The following is a 21,209-nucleotide window of genomic DNA, read 5'->3' as shown; positions in this document are numbered from 1 at the left end:
AGGCCTATATCCCAATTCTACCCCTTAGCCCTTTCCCGTTCCCAATTCTCTTTAGCTTGAAGGCGTAGGGCTAAGGGAAAGGGCTAGATACCTCTTCAAACTGAGATTTTTCAGGACCACACTTGTAACCAAGGGGTAAGAAAATTTCCCAGAATACACCATCTACAATGGCAACATAGCTGCACCCGGAGATGCACAAATTAGTATTTTTTGTCATCATTACGGATTTTTACAACAAACAAGCACATGTTTTAATACATTCATAACGGCGTTCGTGTTTTACCATCATGGTTTAAAATAAAAACCGCAAAATTTCGCTATCTATAGTCCCTAAGTCGCTATCTATAGTCCCTAATAATAACTCCAGTCCCACAACATTCTGTCACTCGATGACACTCGAATACCCTGTCAGAAAAGTCTAGTGGCTGGGAATGACCTTTTTACAGTGTCTGCTATAATGTTAATGTTGTTTTCGTGTGATAACATAGATGAATATGGCCACTATTGCACATTATATTGTTATGATAACATGATATCATTGCCTTCAGTGATTTCCTGAAGATAAATATCTAAATAGTTTTCGGTTCAGTCAAATAAATAAGAACTGTACGTTTTTGTGGTTTTTCAATAATTAGTAAGTTTACATGGACACCATTACACAGATTTTAATACGATTAAGACGATACTCTGATTAAGAGTCTGATTAAGATTAATTACCTTAATCCATCTAAAGTTATCATCGAAAACAAAAATCAAATGAAGACGTGGAGTATTCCTATTTTAGTCGCATTATTGAAATCAAGGACAGACATGGGGACTATACTAGAGGAATGTTCCCATTAAACAAGCTACAGAAAATGCTAGAAATGATCTATAAAAATAAAGGTAATACGAAATAAAGAACATCTCAGGAAAAGCATAAGATTAATGTCTCTTTGAAACGACAGATCTTCCTGTTGCAGCTTGAAATAATCTCTTTTTATTTTAGACTAAGCAAACAACATTTCCTCGAACTGTCATGTGAAGTTAACCTAGTTAACCTGTTAAGTTATTAACCTGTAAAGTCCCGTCTATGGGCACAAAGTGAATGTAAAATGATATTTCCGGTGGTCATGATTGTAACCAAATTTGATGGTTAAAAATACTTGTTCTTTCCATTTAAGCCAATAATAAAGCCCGTTTCGGTTTCCCTATGAAACCAGGCTGATGTCATCTAACAGAATTTACTTGTAGCTTTTTCTGCCTTGTCTCGCTTGCGCAGGTTTCTCCCATTTTGTTGTTACATGATTTCAGGAAATAAATTCTAAATGCAAGTTCATTTATTTATAAAGCACTTTTAAAAACAGTCACAAGACTGACCAAAGTGCTGTGAGACAGAGTAATATTCGGTATAATTATGAAAACATAAAAATAAAACCAAGAGAAACAACGGAGATATATATATATATATATATATATATATATATATATATATATATATATATATATATATATATATATATATATATATATATATTTAGAAACAAAGCAATCGACTAAACTATTAGTATAATATTAATAGGCCAAATTGAACAGGTAAGGTTTTAAAAAACAGATCATTAAAAACGTGATGGTGCCATTCTAATCTCATAGGGCAGATTGTTCCACAATCGCAGACCAGCCACAGAAAAAACTCTGTCGCTTCTACAATTTAGCCTGGACTGGGAAGCTATTGTGGAAAGATTATTAATTGCACATTCTCCTTGTCTTCCAGCCTCTCGTACAGTAAGAATGGAGTGATCCGGATCGATGGCTTCTCCTCCCCTGATCAATATGATGAAGAGGCTCACAGTCTCTGGGCCTCAGACAGTTATGAAGAAAACAACCTGGACATGGAAACCTCCAAATACATCCTCAGCTACATTGGAGATAAATTCTGTCAGCTGGTTATGACTGAGAATACAGCGACTACGTGGATAAAGAAAGATGGTGTGTTGCATTCACCATCACAGTGTTTGTTTAGCTTTTTTGGGAAACACATAGAAAGATTCTCTTATACATTTTGTGAATAAAATTGTAGTACATTATGTTCTGAAATGTTACCAGTGAAGGAAGGAAGAAGGGGGAAAAAAGGTCTGTCGATGTCTGTTTCATCCTTCTCTTGTTTGCTTTGCTCCTCAGCCAAGATCGCCTGGAAGAGAGCGGTGCGCGGGGTGAGAGAGAGCTGCGACGCATGTGAAGCCACATTGTTTAACATTCACTGGGTCTGCCAAAAATGTGGATTTGTGGTGTGTTTGGACTGTTATAAGGCCAAGGAGAGGAAGAGCTCCAAAGGTCAGTCGTCATTTTCATATTCACCTTTGAACACTGCCTCTGCTTGTACACTCCTGCTGTTGATATGCCATTGGCTCGGAAAGTCATAACACGATTGAAAGTGTCCCAGCAAATTATTATGCGGGGGCAAAGATGTCTCTCTAGTTAATAGTTTTTAGAATCATTACTGTTATTTTTACCATTTGGACAGTAGCATGTGTGTGTTCAGTGTCACAGAAGTGAGCGCTGTTGAATATGGTATTATTATTATGCTATTTAAAAAGCTCAAAACTCAATGTGCCTTACTATGAGCAATAGTTCATTGTTCATGTTGGTTCACATATTAATTACTATTTTGATTTAGATTTATTTAATTGGCTTTTGGTGGCTCAGTGGTTAGCACTGTGGCCTCACAGCAAGAAGGTCGCTGGTTCGAGTCCTGGCTGATCCAGTTGGCATTTCTTATGTTCTCCCTGTGTTCGCATGTGTTTCCTCCAAGTGCTCCGGTTTCCCCCACAGACCAAAGACATGCGCTATAGGTGAATTGACTAAACTAAATTGTCCATAGTGTATGAGTGTGTGTGTGTGTGTGTGAATGAGTGTTTATGGGTGTTTCCCAACACTGGGTTGCAGCTGGAAGGGCATCCACTGCAAAAAACATATGCAGGAATAGTTGGCAGTTCATTCTGCAGTGGCAACCTCTGAAATATAAACTAAGCTGAAGGAAAATGAATGAATGATAATTGGCTGTTGAAAATGTATTCGTAATTTTAGAAATTAGTATGTAGATGTATTGTTTTTATTGTTTCATGTTAGCTACTGTTAATTAATTAATGTTAACAACTAAATTGTAATGCATCACCATAATCTACGAAACAGAATGAAATGTATTAATGAATTGTTCATTATTTACAGCTAGTAAGCAAACACAATTGTTGATGCATTTTTAAAATAAGTATTAATATGTTTAATTATTATATTATTAAAATATTATTAAATAATTATTAAACTATTATTTAACAAAACAATTGAAATTTTGTATTTTTATTCGAATATCTTAGTAATTAAATATGATATATACACTACCTGACAAAAGTCTTGTCGTCGATCCCAGTTGTAAGAGCAACAAATAATAACTTGACTTCTAGTTGATCATTTGGAAAAGTGGCAGAAGGTAGATTTTTTTTCTAATGAATTGTCTGTTGAACTGCATCCCAATCATCACAAATACTGCAGAAGACCTATTGGAACCCTTATGGACCAAAGACTCTGACAGAAATCAGTCAAGTTTAGTGAAGAAAAAATCCTAATTTAGGGTTACATTTAGTATGGCGTGCGAGAGACCTGCAGAGTGTGTATGGCAAAATCAATAGCCTGAGGTATCAAGACTGCCCATTACATTACAAACCACAGGAGAGGGCAAATTCTTTAGCAGGATAGCGCTCCTTCTCATACTTTAGCCTCCACATCAAAGTTCCTGAAAGCAAAGAAGGTCAAGGTGCTCCAGGATTGGCCCGTCCAGTCACCAGACTTGAACATTATTGAGCATGTCTGGGGTAAGATGGAGGAGGAGGCATTGAAGATGAATTCAAATAATCTTGATGAACTCTGGGAGTCCTGCAAGAACGCTTTCTTTGCCATTCCAGATGACTTTATTAATAAATTATTTGAGTCAGTGCAGAGATGTATGGATGCAGTCCTCCAAGCTCATGATGGAGTCAGACACAATATAAATTTTTTCTCTACTGCACCATGACTTTATATTCTATACATTATTTCTGTTAAGTGACAAGACTTTTGTCTAAGCAAAGTCAGACTTTGCTGTCCTAATTAAATCATTAAAAATCAAGACATTATCATATTTTATTTTGGTAAAATAAGCGTAATCTAGAGGCCTTTTGCCTTTCATATTAGCCACTTCTGATACCAAATGATCAACTAGAAGTCAAGTTATTATTTGTTGTTCCTAAAACTTGGATAGGCGACAAGACTTTTGTCAGATAGTGTACATATAGTTACACCTAATATGTTAATATTGAAAATTATGATCATTACACTAAATATTGATTTCTTAACACTTCTGAAGTTAATCTATGCCAAGTAGTAGGAAACTATTGTTAATTAGTGACTGATTGATAATTTCTGACTGCTGTTAAGGGTAAATATGTCATTTTTACTGTGGTTTGGATGGCAGAGCTTGCGTGTGCGTGCAGTAGGATGTGAATGTAGGACCGTCTAGCTCAGCTGTCTCTAGGGTTTGAGATGTGTCTCCGTCTCCTTGTCTTCCTTTTCTTTGTTCTCATTTAAGTCCCCCTTCCTGCAGCTACTCTTCCTGTCTTCTCCAGGCTTGAGTTCTGCCGCAGGGCATTTAAAAAAAAAAAAACGCCTCCAGGTCTAGAGGTGTCATTTCTGCTGAATCACATCTGTGTGTCTTTACTTCCAAGCCTCAGAGCTCCTTATTTACTTTGAAGCATAAACACTGTGGCTCCTCTTTAGGAAAACGGGCCAGTGACAGCGCGCTTCTCTGTGCGCCGTTGTCGCTCTCAGCTTCTGTGTGTAATCCACCTTTTCTTATTTCGCAGATAAAGAGCTGTACGCCTGGTTGAAGTGTGTCAAGGGACAGCCTCATGATCACAAGCACCTGATGCCAACACAGATCATTCCAGGAACTGGTATGGAAAGAGACGCTTTCGCTCTGGCGCGATCCCAGATTGCTTGTAGTTACGCCTTTGGCTGGGAGAAGAGAAAAAGACTGCTTCTTTTGACGTGTTTATTTTGTCTTGTGTTTTTTTAAGTTCTAACGGACCTGGTGAGCGCTATGCACATGCTCAGGGAGAAATACAGCATTAAATCACACTGCTCGTGTGCTGGGAAGCAGAACACCCTCTTCAACAAGCTGCCCTCAACTAATGGCGTCTCCCAGGTATGTGTGAGTGTCTTGCCATTTATTAATTTAACAAAAAAGCGAACAAAGGTGTGTGGGATGTACAGTTCCATACTGTTTCGTTCCTGATCTAAGCTACTCAGTTAACAAAATGATTAAATGATTTACTTAAAATAGCAGTCAACTAGGGGTTACACCGACTAGTCGACTGGTTGACTTTAAGGCTCTGCCGTGATGCTTTTTGATTGACGTCGACTAGATCACGTGGTTTGACCTAAACTACAAGGCAGCTTAACACACTAAGGACTGAAACTGCCCTCAGATAATTTTAAAGTACTTTTTAAATATGTATTTTTCTTATGTCAGCGTCAAAGGTTCACATGAACTTTGAGTCTCTCCATGCAAATACCCTGAAGCAGATCCTAGCCAATCATGCTTAGGCAACCCTGGAAAAGTAATGTGATTGGCTGTTGTCCTCTGCAACGTGATGACATGTTTTGTGAATGAGCTGTGAAACCACAAAGTGTGCAGCTGTGGAGGTGTGACAAACTTCATAGCATAAACCAAGATAATAACAAAGATGAGCCAGTAACCATGAAAAATATCAGTCTTGAGCAGGATCTTGAGCAGTTTTCTAGCGCACATGATCATAGCGGTAAAATATGCATCTGAGGAGGACTCTGACAGTGTAATAAGGCTAAACGTTATAGCTTTTGTCTGTCGTGTGTTATGTTGTTATGAAATAACTTCACACAAATCTATGTGCTGATGACGTATGCATTACTTCTGCACTAAAATATTTGTTATTGTTATATTTGCCTCTTGTTTTTTATTAATGATCTCACCAGCAACTTGTTGACGTCGACTCGGCTTTGATAACATAATAGTCGACTTCCAAAAAACTAAAGTTGTTCAACCCCTACAGTCAACTAATTTCTAAAAGCCTCAGTCAATTTGAATGAATCAGTTGAATGAATAATTCAGCGAAGTACTCATGAAGACAGGCTAGGCGCCACCTACTGGCGGTTTTAGTTTCATAATTAATTATTTAAGACAGACCCAAACCATACATAGTACTAGCACAAAAACAGAATGTTGTTTCATTATTGTTATCAAACCAATGACATTTTTTGTCCATTTTGCACGTTTCTGTACAAATATCTTAAGATAAGAAATAACAGATACATTTGGATTTTCATTCATTGCGTTTTCATAATGTGCTGTTTCAGACTAATGCAAAGAAAACTGTTCATCTTATTTACAATCTCAATTTTTTTTTTAAATCAAATTTTATTGAACAGTTGGAAATAATCTAGCATACATAGTTATAGACAAGGATACCAACCAACTGTATTTTCTATTATTAGCCCACCCCTGTTGAAAAAAACAAATAATTAAACAAAAAATTAGACAAATCAGAGCCAAAAACAAGAAGAGAGATAATAATAATAACAATAATAACAATAATAATAATAATAATAAATGTAAAAGGTTACAATACATACAGTAAAAATAAATAACTTTGCATTTAACTTCTTGCAAGAACACTTTTAACAAAGGTAGATACATTGGACTGTTACACATAGGTTAAATAAAATGCAAAGAAAAAAAATCACAATAGCTTATCTTCTATCTTAGTTATTGCACATATCCATGAAGTGGTAGTTTTTGTATATGTGTCATGCATCCTTGCCACAGACGGTTTCATATTTGCAAGGTTCAAGAACATATACATCCAGTGTTTCCGGTCCAACTAGTGGGGAGGCTGCCAACGTATACAGTGTCTATTTTTAAAGATAGTGTTCTCATAATTATTTTATGCAGCTGAACTGAGCCAGAAATCTCTACTTCAGAATCACCTACACCAGACATTTCCCTTTTATCCCCACAATTTACATATTTTAAAAGGTTTTACTTGTACATTTACATGCCAATGGGGAGAAAAACACTCTCTTAATTTTACATTAAAAGAAACAAAACAAGATGTCCGTCAATTTTCTGCAGGAAAACAAGACAATAATACTGAGTAAGAATTTTCTTTTTTTGTAGAAAAGGCCGAACATTGGCAGATAAATTGCTCTTATTAATGGTAGAATTGTCTTACTCTATTCATTTCAAACCTGCCTCTGCAATTTCTCTAAAATGATTTAATTCAATATGAAATCCAGTAGTCGCATGATTAGTTTATCCTCACTAGAAAAGTAATGGATAACATGTGACTGTTCACCTCTTCAGCAGTGACCTGGGAAACTCTGAATCCACTCAACACTGTTCAATAGCCATACTGTCAATTGTTAATGCATCTTGCCAAAAGAAATCCTGTGGAGCTGAAGAACATGAACTGTGATAACTAGATTTGATTTGAAGACTAAAGACAGTACATCCCATTGTACAGAACCGTACATCTGTCTCGCTCCGTCACATTTCCATTCACATGAAATGAAATAGGCCATCAGCCATATTTGAGAAATGCGTGTGCTCTCAGTGTAAACACAAACTCTCACACTCTCTCAATCACTGCAAACGTTCACATTCTGTTCTGCAGAGGAATGTTGAATACAGCCCCGCTTCATCTCCCAACCGCTAATAGTTTGCAATATTTCCCCTCACTCTCCTCGAAGTGCTGAGCTGTCTTTGACACGCTCTTTCTTTTCACAGGTGTTACAGAACGTGCTCAATCACAGCAACAAGATCTCTCTGTGTAAGCCCGAGGGCGGCCAGCAGAACTCTCTAAAGGTGGAGGCCAACGGTGGGAGCAGTCCCGCCAGCGACACCAGCACCGACAGCAAGTTCACTCCACCCGAATCCCAATCGCCTCTGCACTTCCTGGCTGATCTGGCCGAGCAGAAGTCCCGTGAGGAAAAGAAGGGTGGGTACAGAACAATAAAACTTTCAGGTACTCTTAACCCTTTCACATGTAAGCTTAAAATTACTCCCTCTAAGTGTTTTAGTGTGATAGTTATTTAAGAATCAAGCTTTTCAAGTGACCCATCACAGCCCCTATGGTTTATGCATATATTGGGGCTACATCCCTATTCACTTACATATACTACGTTCTTAAAGTATGAATTTTTTTGTAAAGAAAAAATTCATACTTTGGAGTGTGTAACAGAAGAGTATGCAAGCTTTCGGGACATACTACTTCCTAATTAATGGGCCGTTATGTTGCTTGGTTACATCCCCTGTCAATCATCTCGACACATCATCCACATTTCTTTTACATGTAATTACCTACCATATTGGAGATGCAGCAACAGGATAATCTGACATTCACGAGTCTTTCATGCAGAGAAATCTCCTCAGGACTTTGGATAATTATGGATATTTATGTATTCAAATGTCTAAACACATCTTTATATAAGTTCACGTTGTTGTTGCAGACAAAATATAACAAGGAAAATGTGATTGAAATGTTTTCCAGTTGGAAAATATTAATTAATATTAAAATATTAATGCATAGTCATTAAAACAATTTTACCTAAGCCTCTCTACTTGATGGTTGGTCTTCCATGTTTGTAGTTTGTTTACACTTTTTACCCGAGTTTGTTGTTCAGAACTGAATTCACGTCCAATTCGTAATGTATTGTGGGCATTAGAGAACACCTGGTTCTACACTTCAAATTTCTACCAGAAATAATAGACCATCTGGGAACTTTTACTCTTTTCAAAATAAAATGGTATGGGACATACTTATTCTATTTTGGAATACTATTTAGGATGGATTATTTGCACATTAACATGCTGCACGTGTTAGAGGTCTGTGCAGGACTTGTTTTTTTTAGTCTCGCTCCCGCAACGTTTTTATTCCGCACCTGACTGTTTCCGCTGTATATTCAGCCATTGTTCATTCGCTGCCCGCTTAAGATGATTTTCCACCGGACCGAACCGTTGCCGTTAAATTTAGATCTGATTTTCAAAATCTAATTTAAATTGGGTACTATCAAAAGAGAGAGAAAACAGATACAACTGCAGGTTGTGCAAGGATTGTAGGCCAAATTGTTTGCCCCTTTGTGATAAGACATGAGTGCCGCCTTAAACCTGAGGTTCCAGTCTTGTGACTGCTAAAGGGTAAATCTTTGAATTATTATCACATGGTGCAATGGGTAATTTCTTTTCCATTAGCATCTATGACGTATGAAAAAGACTCCCATACGTCAGACTTGCCGTACAGTAAACTGACTGTTTTCTAATGCAAGCTGAAGGACAGCACTTCTTCAGTTTGCTCTCCCATGTTGGTAAAGCCCACTCTGAGGATCGTTATGCAGATGATGCATGCACAAACTGGTCGGAAAAAAAAGCATGTGCAGATAGCACTGGTCACGCATTCAGCATATGTAACAGTCGTGAGCATCGGCTGAACCGGTGCTCAATAAGAATGAGAAAATTACAGATATGCTGTTCTGAAATAACGTCGGGACTTAAGACGCTATATTGTTAGCCTGCCCACTCCCGTTCAAATTACACAAGAGTTACCAACAGCTACCGCGGTTTATTCTGACATTTATTCCTGTGCCTCATGAAATCTGGTCGGGTCTTGCGACTGTACCTCTAGCACGTGTTTTTTTTTTTCTTTTTTTCCCTTTTCTGCAAACATTCTATTTATTTTGTGAAATATCTGATATTCCAACTCTCAAATATGTGTAAGAACATGTATTTCCTTGTTTAAAAACTTAATATTTATACTTTTATTTAATATAGAACATGAATATACAGGATTTACACTGTTAATTAATAATTTTCTCCTAAAATACATAAAAGTAAGTGGCGGTTAAACTGGGAGAGGAATATAGTAAACTTTCTAGTAACCTACTGTAAATAGTGTGTATCTTATTCGAATAAAAGCACTTTGTCCAATTATATTTAAAAAAATTATCATTAGCTATGTTTCCATGCAAACATGTAAATTAAATGTATGCGCTAAACTGAAATGTCGAATAAAAGACGTGTGAATAAAGCAGCGTTTCCATCCAATGAGTCAAAGAGAACAAAATCGTCACTTCCTGATTAACTGGCGCCAAATATCAAAAGTAGAAACGGAATTTACTGTGGTAGGAGAAGCTGTGTGAATCTTTTGTTTATTTAATAAATGCCTCAGAAGACAAATGCCGTCACGCAAGGAACACATGGTGGCGTTTGAAGCCGTGAGACACGGAACACAGACGCTCTTGACTAATCTGGAGGTAATTAATAATATAATAAAAGTTATACTGAAATGATTACGACGTTTTGAATGATCAAAACAACATTTCAGATGTTTTACAGTGTGCTCAGTCATTTTTATCATCACGTAATCAAATCACATGACTTTTTTTAGTTTGCATACTGCAATTTGTTCAGTAAAAGTGTTTCCATTGTAGTTTATGCACATCTTTTCTTGTTGAATGAAAAGTTTAACCTACTCAGTTATGTGCATATGTTTTTATGCACACTTTTAAAATTGACGCGCATCTTAACATTTCCATCAACAGTTTTTATGCGCATTTTCAAAATGCGCATAAAATAGGTGGATGAAAACGTAGACATCTCCATTAGACATCATCGTGTATTTTACAAACCATAAATGTTATGGTTTGCTTGAACTTATGTGGATTTGAATGTCTGATTAGCCTAAAATATATGTTATTTGTTTGAAAACACAAGCACTGTGCGTCTCTTTCTACTCCCCATCACGGGAATCAGATTTGAATTTAGCATCTGATGACGTGCTTTCTGAACTTTCTAATCACACCGGTGTGATCGCATTCGTCAAAAAGGGTTAAAGTACTGGGGGTCTGCCATCTGCCTCAGTGATTTTTCCTTTCTCTGCAGGCGTGTGCGTGCTTGACACACCGCCAGCATTCCACAGTCCTCACATTTAGTGGTGTACGTTAGAGGCCTTCTCAGTTGTGAGCTCCCACAGTCCAAAGAGCTCACCTAACCACACTGTTTATCCAGTTCTTCAGCTGCTCTCACATGCCGAACACGCTGCTCTCTCCAAATGAACTGCACTTAAAAGACCATCAGCCCTGTGGTCGTTGGCACCCGTTCAGTTCAGTTTGTTGCACAGCATATAGAAGTTTCTTCATTTAGCAGCTGTGCTTAAGTTTGAACTTCCTGCATTTTTGGTGTTTTACCTTTCCTCAAAATATAACACTGCAGCATATATTTACATGCCATGGGATAGTCGTGCCTTGCAATTTAACACATTGTTCAAGGTAATTACAAAAGAGCCCACCCACAAGTCTGAAATATTCTGAAATGCTTTCTTGTGCTCTATTCTGAAAGGATTTTCTTGTGAAATCCTTTCTTTTCTTGTGACATTTTTAACCCATTTCGCCCTGACCAATGGAAACTGTAGACCTGATTAATGGCGCGTATCAGCATTGTATTTTGTGGACAATATAATCAATAAAATATTTCCAGTTCATTTAATGTCAGCATCGAATGAAAATGTACCCTATTTTCTAAATTCATGGTATTGATCTTACTGTGAAAAACACGTTCATCCACCTTGACTTTTAAGTCCAGCATCTCAAAATCCAATCCAATAGACATATCAAGGTCCTTTCCAATAATTTTCTTTTTTTTCTTTAATTTAATTTCACTGAAGGCCTGGTTTGAGCTGGTGTTAACATTTGCTTTCAGTGATCCAATCACAAGTGGTCAGCTAAAGCTTTTTGCAGTTCATTCATTCATTCATTTTCTTTTCGGCTTAATCCCTTTATTAATCCGGGGTCGCCCTTCCAGCTGCAACCCATCTCTGGGAAACATCATTCACTCATACACTACGGACAAGTTAGCTTATCCAATTCACCTGTACTGCATGTCTTTGGACTGTGGGGGAAACCGGAGCACCCGGAGGAAACCCACGCGAACGCAGGGAGAACATGCAAACTCCACACAAAACTGAATCAACTGAGCCGAGGCTCGACCCAGCAACCTTCTTGCTGTGAGGCGACAGCACTACCTACTGCGCATTTTAGTGACATATTAAGCACTAATCTTTGCTGCATTAGCTTGTCGGATGGTAATCATAACCACGTTTTTTGATGCAACCAAAATATTTCATTATTTAAATAATAATTAATAATATTAAGTACGTAATATTAAGTACTTACCATACTATTTTACCACATAATGTTTATTTAGAAATGTGCGTTTAAACTTAAAGTTATTACAGAATTAGAATTTTAGGTAACACTTTTTAAACTAGTGGTCCATTAGTTAATGTATTTACTAACATGAATAAACTATTAGTAATACATTTGTTATGTATTTATTCATCTTTGTTAAGGTTAGTTAATGTTATTTAAGTTAAATAATGTTAGTTCATGTAAGTTCAATTTAATCAAGGTGCATTAACTAATGTTAACAAGCACAACTTTGAATTTTAATAATGCATTAGTTAATGTTTAACTATGATTAATTAATGCTTTACAAGATTATTGATACTAAGTTAATGTTAGTAAATACACTAACTAATGGACCATTATTCGAAAGTGTTACCAAATTTTAAATAAATTGTTTTGGAAAAAGAAGTACTTAATTTTAAAATACAAATTTATTACAATGCATCATTAAAAAAGCAATTAGGAATCTGTTAACACGTATTAAAAACCAACTAAAACATTTTAAAAACTGTAGCTCTAGGTAAAAACAACCTGGCCAGCTCATTTCTTCAGTCAGAATTAATAAATTTAAATAATTAACAATTGAATTTGTCTTAAAGCCTTCTTCAATCGTTTATTTTCACAATTTATGATGGCATACTGTCAAAAAAGGGACAAATGAGCACATATAGGGGCCAAATTCTGGACTTTGTCAGTTGTCTTTCAAACCACCCGAACCCCCCATTGGCTACAGGCTTGTTATCAGCAGCCACTGCTGTATTATTGGTTTAGCTAAACTGTTTATCACCACAAGTAAAAGACACCTCAAATGGCAGCACTGTGGTTATTAGAAGAGGTCAGATATTCCTCTTATTGATAAAGGGATTCAGCAAGAGCTGGATGGGACAAGCTGGAAAGACAAAGTTTTTCAGGAAGTGGTGGTAGTAAAAGCGACACAAATACAGCAATAATTTAAACTGTACTAAACTGCAGTGGAAATGCAAATCGAGCCGAACTAAACTGAAGCTAGTTGTGCCGCACCGAACTCTATCATACTGCACAGTGGAAAAGCAGCATAATACTAATTTCCTTTTCCATCTGGTATTAACACATGAAGTTCATATTCCCACTTGTGTTCGCATTTCATAAAGATACCTCATATTCCTCATATTTCGTCATGCTCTACATCACTTTTGCAGAATCACTCAGTGTCATGCTCAAGTATATTAAATGAACAAGCTTTCTGAGCCTCGCGAATGAGTAAGAAAAGCTAATAAAAATTATGTGTGTGGCAGGTACAATTTTGATAACATTTAATGTGTTTTGGCACAATACAGAATAGTGTGATTCTGAATTTAATTTGAACCAGAAGCTCATGATTATAAAGAGACTTGTTAGTTCAGTAGACAAGAAGTAGGTGGTCTTTAGTGGCTGTTTGAATATGTTCAACCACTTTCACAACTATATTTAGCATTATCCGCTTATGAGTGGATTGACGAAAACACATACATGCATGTATGAACAGTGTCACATTATACACAAAAGAAAAGATCTTTTACTATTACCAATTCACTGTGACTTCAAATTCCCTGTTAGAATTGTTTTGATGAAATGTTTGACCAAAAGTTTTTCTGTTTCTTTTGCTTTGTGACTTGTGATGTGAAAGAGATTGACACCTGAGGTTTTTATCCTCTTCCTGCAGAAAACAAGGAGTCAGGTGTAGGGAAGATAAAGGAGGAGAAAGATCAGTCGGATGCTTTGGAGTCTCTACACAGCAAAGCATCGTCCCTGGAGCAGGGATCAACCCTACGAGACCTGCTCACCACCACCGCAGGCAAGCTGCGCCTGGGCTCCACTGATGCTGGCATCGCATTCGCTCCTGTGTACTCCAATGCCTCGCAGGTCAGAAAACAAACCCCCTTCTGATCCCAATCAATCGGAGAGACTGCACTAGCATACAGAGATGAGAGCATATCGAAAACAAAGCAAAAGTCTGCACACATTTGATTTGGGAAAGCTTTTGATATAAAGGTGTAAGGCCTATCGACACCAATGCTGATTAATATAATGCTAAACACAAAGTTTATTAAATTTAACCCTTATGTATTGTTCAAATTGACTACCCTTTCATTTTGTTGGTGGCTACTTTTGCCCCATTGACTTCCATTATTATGACATTCTTTGACTGCAAAGCCTTATCACCATATAATGCTAATTATATTTTAGGGTGCTTATTTTTTCAAACATATCAAGGTAAATGTGCAAATGTCACACACACAAACACACACTATACTTCATATAAAAGCCAGAAACTAAGCTGTTTTGCACTGTGGAATGCATGATTATATGGTGTCATGGCTTTGCAAATTAAAAAATGTCATTATAATGGAAGTCAATGAGGAACAAACAGCCACTAACATAACAAAAGGGTAGTACATTTGCCCAATTCCAAAGCACTTTCCCAAAATATGCATCAAAATAAGATTTGTCTTATATAATTGTAATCACTTCACAGCTAATGAACAATAAAAATATTGACAGCTTATAAAAATCCATCCTAATTTAAAGAGTTCGATGACAAAAATTCATCAGTGGCTAATTATGGTAAACGGAAAGTTAAGGTGTTTTGTGTAGATGCCAATATAAATGTGCTTTCACACCTGTAGACTGATTGTTTTGTTCCGAAACAGGGATTATAATTGTTACAATGTCGTTTTTTGTTATTAGTGCGGTTCGCTTTCAACGGTAAAGTTTCTAAATGGACCACAATTATTCAAACAAGTCACATGCGAGTAAACTGTCCTCATATTGGCCAGAGTTTGGTTTATATTCCAGGATTCCGCTCAGCTGTCATACGTTGCTATTTTAATTTATGACGAGAAATGAGACGGTGCACTTTAATTTTGTATGGTGACACCCTCAGACATAGGCTCGTCATCACCAAATATGAATCAGAGGTACGAATTTCTCATACATAGTCTCATATCAATTGTCAAGGGTTGTAAAATATACACTCACCGGCCACTTTATTAGGTACACCTTACTAGTACCGGGTTGGATTGTCTTTTGCCTTTAAAACTGGCTTAATACTTCGTGGCAGAGATTCAACAAGTTTCTGGAAAGATTTCGGTCCATATTGACATGATGGCATCATGCAGTTGCTACAGATTTGTCGGCTGCACATCCATGATGTGAATCTCCCATTTCACCACATCCCAAAGGTGCTCTATTGGATTGAGATCTGGGGACTGTGGAGGCCATTTAAGTACAGTGAAATTACTGTATCCTGCTGGAAGTAGCCGTCAGAAGATGGGTACACTGCAGTCATAAAGGGGTAGACATGGTCAGCAACAACCAGTTAGGCTGTGGCATTGACATGGCAATGCTCAATTGGTACTAATGGGCCTAAAGTGTGTCAAGAAAATATCCCCCACACTACTACACCAACACCACCAGCCTGAACCATTGATACAAGGCAAGAGGGATCCTTGCTTTCATGTTGTTGACGCCAAATTCTGACCCTACTATTCGAATGTCGCAGCAGAAATTTAAGACTCATCAGACCAGGCAACGTTTTTCCAGTCTTCTATTGTTCAATTTTGTAGAACAGTTTCCTGTTCTTAGCTGACAAAAGTGGCACCCGGTGTGGTCTTCTGCTGCTGTAGACCATCCGCCTCAAGGTTGGACGTGTTGTGTGTTCAGTGATGCTCTTCTGCATACCTCGGTTGTGACGAGTGGTTATTTGAGCTATTGTTGCATTTCTGTATCAGTAGTCCCAGTAATCCCAGTAGATTAGCAGTTTCCGAAATACTCAGACCAGCTCGTCTGGCACCACCAACCATGCCACGTTCAAAGTCTCTTAAATCACTTTTCTTCCCCATTCTGACGCTTTGTTTGAACTGCAGCAGATCGTCTTGACCATGTCTACATGCCTAAATGCATTGAGTTGCTGCCATGTGATTGGCTGATTTGAAATGTGCGTTAACGAGCAGTTGGACAGGTGTACCTAATAAAGTGGCCGGTGAGTATAGATTGTGTCAGAAGTTGCGTTAACCAAAAATGTTATGATATTATATATATTTTTAATAGTTCTGTTAAACAGCATGCTTTCACATTTGTATTCTACATAAAAGACACTTTTACCAGTAGGTAACCAGTTTACCAGTGTGTATATATATATATATATATATATATATATATATATATATATATATATATATATATATATATATATGCCTATTATCTATCCATAACACACTGTGATATAGCCTGGTTTGTTAGTTTGTTGGATCGTTTTGCTTTCTCACTACAACCAAACCGCTCCAGAGTTTGTTTTTAACTGAGCTGAGACCACCTCATTCAGGCGATCTCGGACTGATTGTTTTGGTGCGGATCAGATATATCAAATATATATTTATTGTCCTAAAATAGCTTCAACTTGTCTTCCTGCTACAGATTGTCAAGAGTGGCCGCAGCATGCCTAACATCCTGGATGACATCATCGCCTCCGTGGTGGAGAACAAGATCCCGGCGGGCCGTGGCACGAAGCTAAACCTGAAGCATGAGCCTCTGGAGGAGCCCAAAGTTGAGAGAAAGAAAGCAGTAGAAGAGCCACCCAAACTGTACGCTGACATCCCCCATTGCTGGCTATACGAGCGCAAGCTGCTCTGGCTCAAAGACCACCGCAACAGCAGCAACTGGAAACTCTTCAGGGAGTGCTGGAGACAAGGACAGGTTTGTGAAACAAGCCCTCCAAATTCTGAACTTTGCGCTACTTTTTCTGGAGTCAAGCTCGTTTTTTTTATTTTAGGGTGTTGGTTCTGTTTTCTCTGAAAGCCCTCCTCATGTATATTTGTATTCAGTTCCTAGATTATATAGAGAGATATGATTTTTCCCCATATTCATGCTCATTTCTGAGGAGAAAAATCCTTGTATATTGTGAAATGGCTATAAACAGAAATTATTATTACATTTTCAGAGAGGTAGCTTTCAGCCGCATTTACTTGAGCCAGCATGACCATACTGAAGAACACTGTTTTCTGTTTATTTACGGTTGTGAATTGCATTATGGGATGTTGATGTCTGCTTTGTCGACTTTTGATGTTAAAAATCCAACTCTAAAGTTTAACTTTTAAAGAGCCCATATTATACATGAAAAATAGGGTCATATGTAGGTTGTAAGGGTCTCCAACAACAGTCTAATATGCATGCAAGGTCAAAAAACACTTTTATGGTCTTATAATCTGCATTTATTTTTACCTAATTATCCCAGCGACTCCCATATGAATCGTTCAGCGATTCATTTGTTCCCAACCCCCTCCTCAGCGCGAACCTAATCTGCGCTGATTGGACCAATGACAGCCTGCTGCGAGTGGTCGACAGTGACAGGCTTCAGCACGAGACAGAGTGCAATGCCCAGCTGCTAATCAACTATATAAAAGTAGTCACAGTGCATACACGCTTCATAGTTTAAGGCTTTTTTCACACACACACACAAACACACACACACACAAACATACACACACACAACCCTCCTCAGAAGAACTGGGGAGATCGACGCGAGTCTCCTAGCCACTTTACCTGCTCTTTTTCTCTCTCACACACACACACACACACACAAACACAAACACACACACATCATGCTCCTCCTCAGAACTAGGGAGATCGACACGAGTCTCCTGTCTCCTAGCTTACGATGGCCATAGCAACGACAAACGGCAGTGGAACGCGAGCTCACAAAAGCATTTAACGTTAAATCCGTAAACAAAGCGGCACGCGTCGCGTTTTTAACGTGGCTTACATGCGATAAGAGAATATAAAGAGTAACCGTGTGTACTGTACCAGGTTAACAAGTAACAAAACACAATAAATACATAATTTGCAAGCTAGAGTAAACGAGGCAACAATTTTAATCGCACTTACTTACACTAGTGAATAAACCTCAACCACTGACTCTTCACAGTTTCATCTTTGGGTAGAGACTGTTAATATTATCCATCTGAGCACAGCGTGACTTCATTCGACCGGCGGCGTCTGTGTGTGTGTGTGTCTAGTGTTTTTCTGTGTTAGTGGGCGGGGTCGCAGGTTTCAAATCTCCCTGGTTTGCGTGCGTAACTACTGGCGAGGCTTGTGTTTCGTAGCAGCGTCATCGCGAAACACCTAATGACTCGTTATCAAGACGACTCATTTGAAGCACTATGAGTCGACTCTTTTATAGATGAATCAATAATTTTAAACACTGTACACTTACAGATTTAAGCCTTAGCTGGATATTTCACTTCACTTAGAGCTGTGTTACACACTACATGGAAGGGCATTTTCAAAAACCCATAATATGGGCTCTTTAAAGGTTAAATTTGACTTTTTTTTACATTTTAGTACATTTTAGTAGCAGCACAGTGGCTCAGTGGTTAGCATGTTGCCTCACAGCAAGAAGGTCGCTGGTTCGAGTCCTGGATTAACCAGTTGGCTTTTCTGTGTGGAGTTTGCATGTTCAATCCCTGTTTTCATGTGGGTTTCCTCCGGGTGCTCCGGTTTCCCCCACTGCCTAAAGACATCCGGTATAGGTGAATTGAATAAACTAAATTGGCCATAGTGCATGACTGTGTGAATGAGTGTGTAGGGGTGTTTTGCAGTACTGGGGTGTAGCTGGAAGAGCATCTGCTGCATAAAACATATGCTGGTACAGTTGGTGGTTCATTTTGCTGTGGCGACTTTTGAAATAGAGAAAATTTTAGTAGTTTGAAATCATATAATGTATAAGATACACTATATAGAGAAATAAGTCTGTAAAATAACATGAAAATGTGCTGGCAGTTTGTTACAAGGTTTTTGTAATAGACATTATATCACTTTAAACTATTAAAAATGGTCATATGCATCACTTTTTCCAACTTTTCAAGGTTAAAAGTTGTTGGAAGAAGATCAAGGTCCCATAATGCAATTCAATAGCAGAAATAAACAGGAGGGGGAAAATTAAAAACATGTATCGCAAAATACAGAAAACTGCTAATTTACGGATATTTTTTACAGTGTAGTATGACACCTGTAACATCTTGACCAAGGTTCAAAACTTACCCAAATGTGATTAAGTCAGCATTACCAAGCCTATGATTAGCTAAATTCCATGTGGAGAGAAAGCTTCATTGTCATGTTGGCAATGCGGTGCATAATGCACAGCTCACATAAAAGTTTTCCGCTTTCAAATTAACCACCTTTTTGTTCATTTTTGTTCCGCATGATAATTTACCGGGATTCCTATTGAATAACTGGGTTTCACCTGCAAAATTTTGCGTAGTAGTGGTGCATGACCTGACCTTACTCACAGCTTGGTTTGATTATCGGATCGCAAAGGCAAATTTTCAGACTGAATGGTGGATGTTTGTTTTTTCATAATTTATAGGTGTGATCAGTGTATGATTCTGTGTTTTAGGTGACTTATTTCACTGTGCCATCTTTAAAAAAACAGTTTGCACCAACCAAGTTCTTACATTTAGAATTGATTTATAATGTCGAATAAGAATTGATTATAGTCTGTCAAAAGAAGAGATAGAGAAATATTTCAGTTAAAATAAAAAGCATTGCAAGCTAAGAAATTACACTGGGTATGAAAATAACAAGGCAAATTTGCTATTTATTCAAAATTTGTGTCGCTGAACCACAAAACCAGTCATAAGAATCATTTGTTTTTTTATTTACATTTATACATCATCTGAAAGCTGAATAAATAAGATTTCCATTTATGCATGATTAAGAAAGATTGAGAAAATCAATATGAAGTTTTTATATTTACAAAATATCTCCATGAAACATATTTTCTTAATATTCTAATGCATTTGGCATAAAAGAAAAATCAATAGTTTTGATCCTTACAATGCATTTCTGGCTATTCCCAAAAATAACCCCCTGCAGCATAAGACTGGTTTTATGGTCATATTTGGTAAAATGATGTAAAATTTGGCTATAGCTGCCTGTTGTCTTTCATCAGTTGTCACATCAGCCTCCCATTACTTGTGCTGTGGGTTTCCAAAGAGAAAGGCGCCATACATTACAGTCCATTTATTCAGGGTGTGCTTCACATCATAGGCCATTACAGACGTTAAGTGCCTCGAAGCTTTCATGAGATGTAGCACCTTTTCACTTGTGCTGCTCTAATGTAGGACATTTCAAATGAGCTTATAGATCCTTTACAATGCAGCCTGAATTTCACTAATGTGCAGGAGGATTCAGAAAAGGTGTGAGGTTTAAGCCTGCAGGCATACGTCCTTTTTCTCTAATCTTTGTGTTTGTTCAACAACAGAAGAGAGTCTGTGGCTGTGTCCATAATTTTCCTGTTTATCCATTACTCTAGTAACATAGTCCACTTAAAAGTGTGAATGAAAACGAGAAAGTAAATACAGATTCTGATTGTCCATGGATGCCATCTTCAGGCGGCATTATTGCAGTGCATTATGGGTTGAATGAGTGCACTATATAATCCACTTTTGTTCTGGACGCCACCTGGATTGGCTGTATAGTGCCCTAGATAAGGGACGATGTCCCTGCCCCTATGGGTTTGAGCTACACTTCCTGTTCCAAGATGACATTTATTGACTTCTGCTCAGTGAAGCATGGCTTTACAGCTCTGCAGGAAGTCAACTGACATCATAAATTGTAGATCTCCCAACAACACACAGACTTTCTTAGAAAGCCTAATAAGATGCCAGTGTAGGGAGCATTTTAAGTGTCCCAAAGCAAAGGTTGTTCTAAAGAGAAGTACAATTTTAACACTATTGCCAATATCCATCCCAGAAATGAAGGCAGTTTTGTAATACACGGCAAAGTTCAGTGAACAAATCCATCAAGTTTACAGTTGATGGGAAAAATAGTCGATTTTATATTACAGGGTGTTAAAAGTATTTAAAATTACAGGGTCTTAAAAGTATTTAAAATTCAGTTTAAAGAAA

At 37.6% G+C, this 21,209-nt stretch overlaps 1 protein-coding gene across 1 annotated transcript in view; it reads left to right on the top strand.

Moving 5' to 3' along the window:
* The window catches only part of jmjd1cb (jumonji domain containing 1Cb), a 249,544-nt gene that overhangs the window by 212,813 nt on the left and 15,522 nt on the right, over positions 1 to 21,209 (top strand). Inside the window, 7 exon segments of the mRNA XM_056469094.1 lie at positions 1,754 to 1,968; positions 2,161 to 2,313; positions 4,875 to 4,964; positions 5,088 to 5,215; positions 7,835 to 8,045; positions 13,967 to 14,166; positions 16,720 to 16,998. Coding sequence (XP_056325069.1) covers positions 1,754 to 1,968; positions 2,161 to 2,313; positions 4,875 to 4,964; positions 5,088 to 5,215; positions 7,835 to 8,045; positions 13,967 to 14,166; positions 16,720 to 16,998 — 1,276 coding nt within the window.

The sequence above is a fragment of the Danio aesculapii genome, chromosome 12 (genome assembly GCF_903798145.1).
Source record: "Danio aesculapii chromosome 12, fDanAes4.1, whole genome shotgun sequence".
Taxonomy (NCBI): domain Eukaryota; kingdom Metazoa; phylum Chordata; class Actinopteri; order Cypriniformes; family Danionidae; genus Danio; species Danio aesculapii.
Note: the sequence above shows the minus strand (reverse complement) of the source record. Positions and strands in the feature narration are given on the sequence as shown.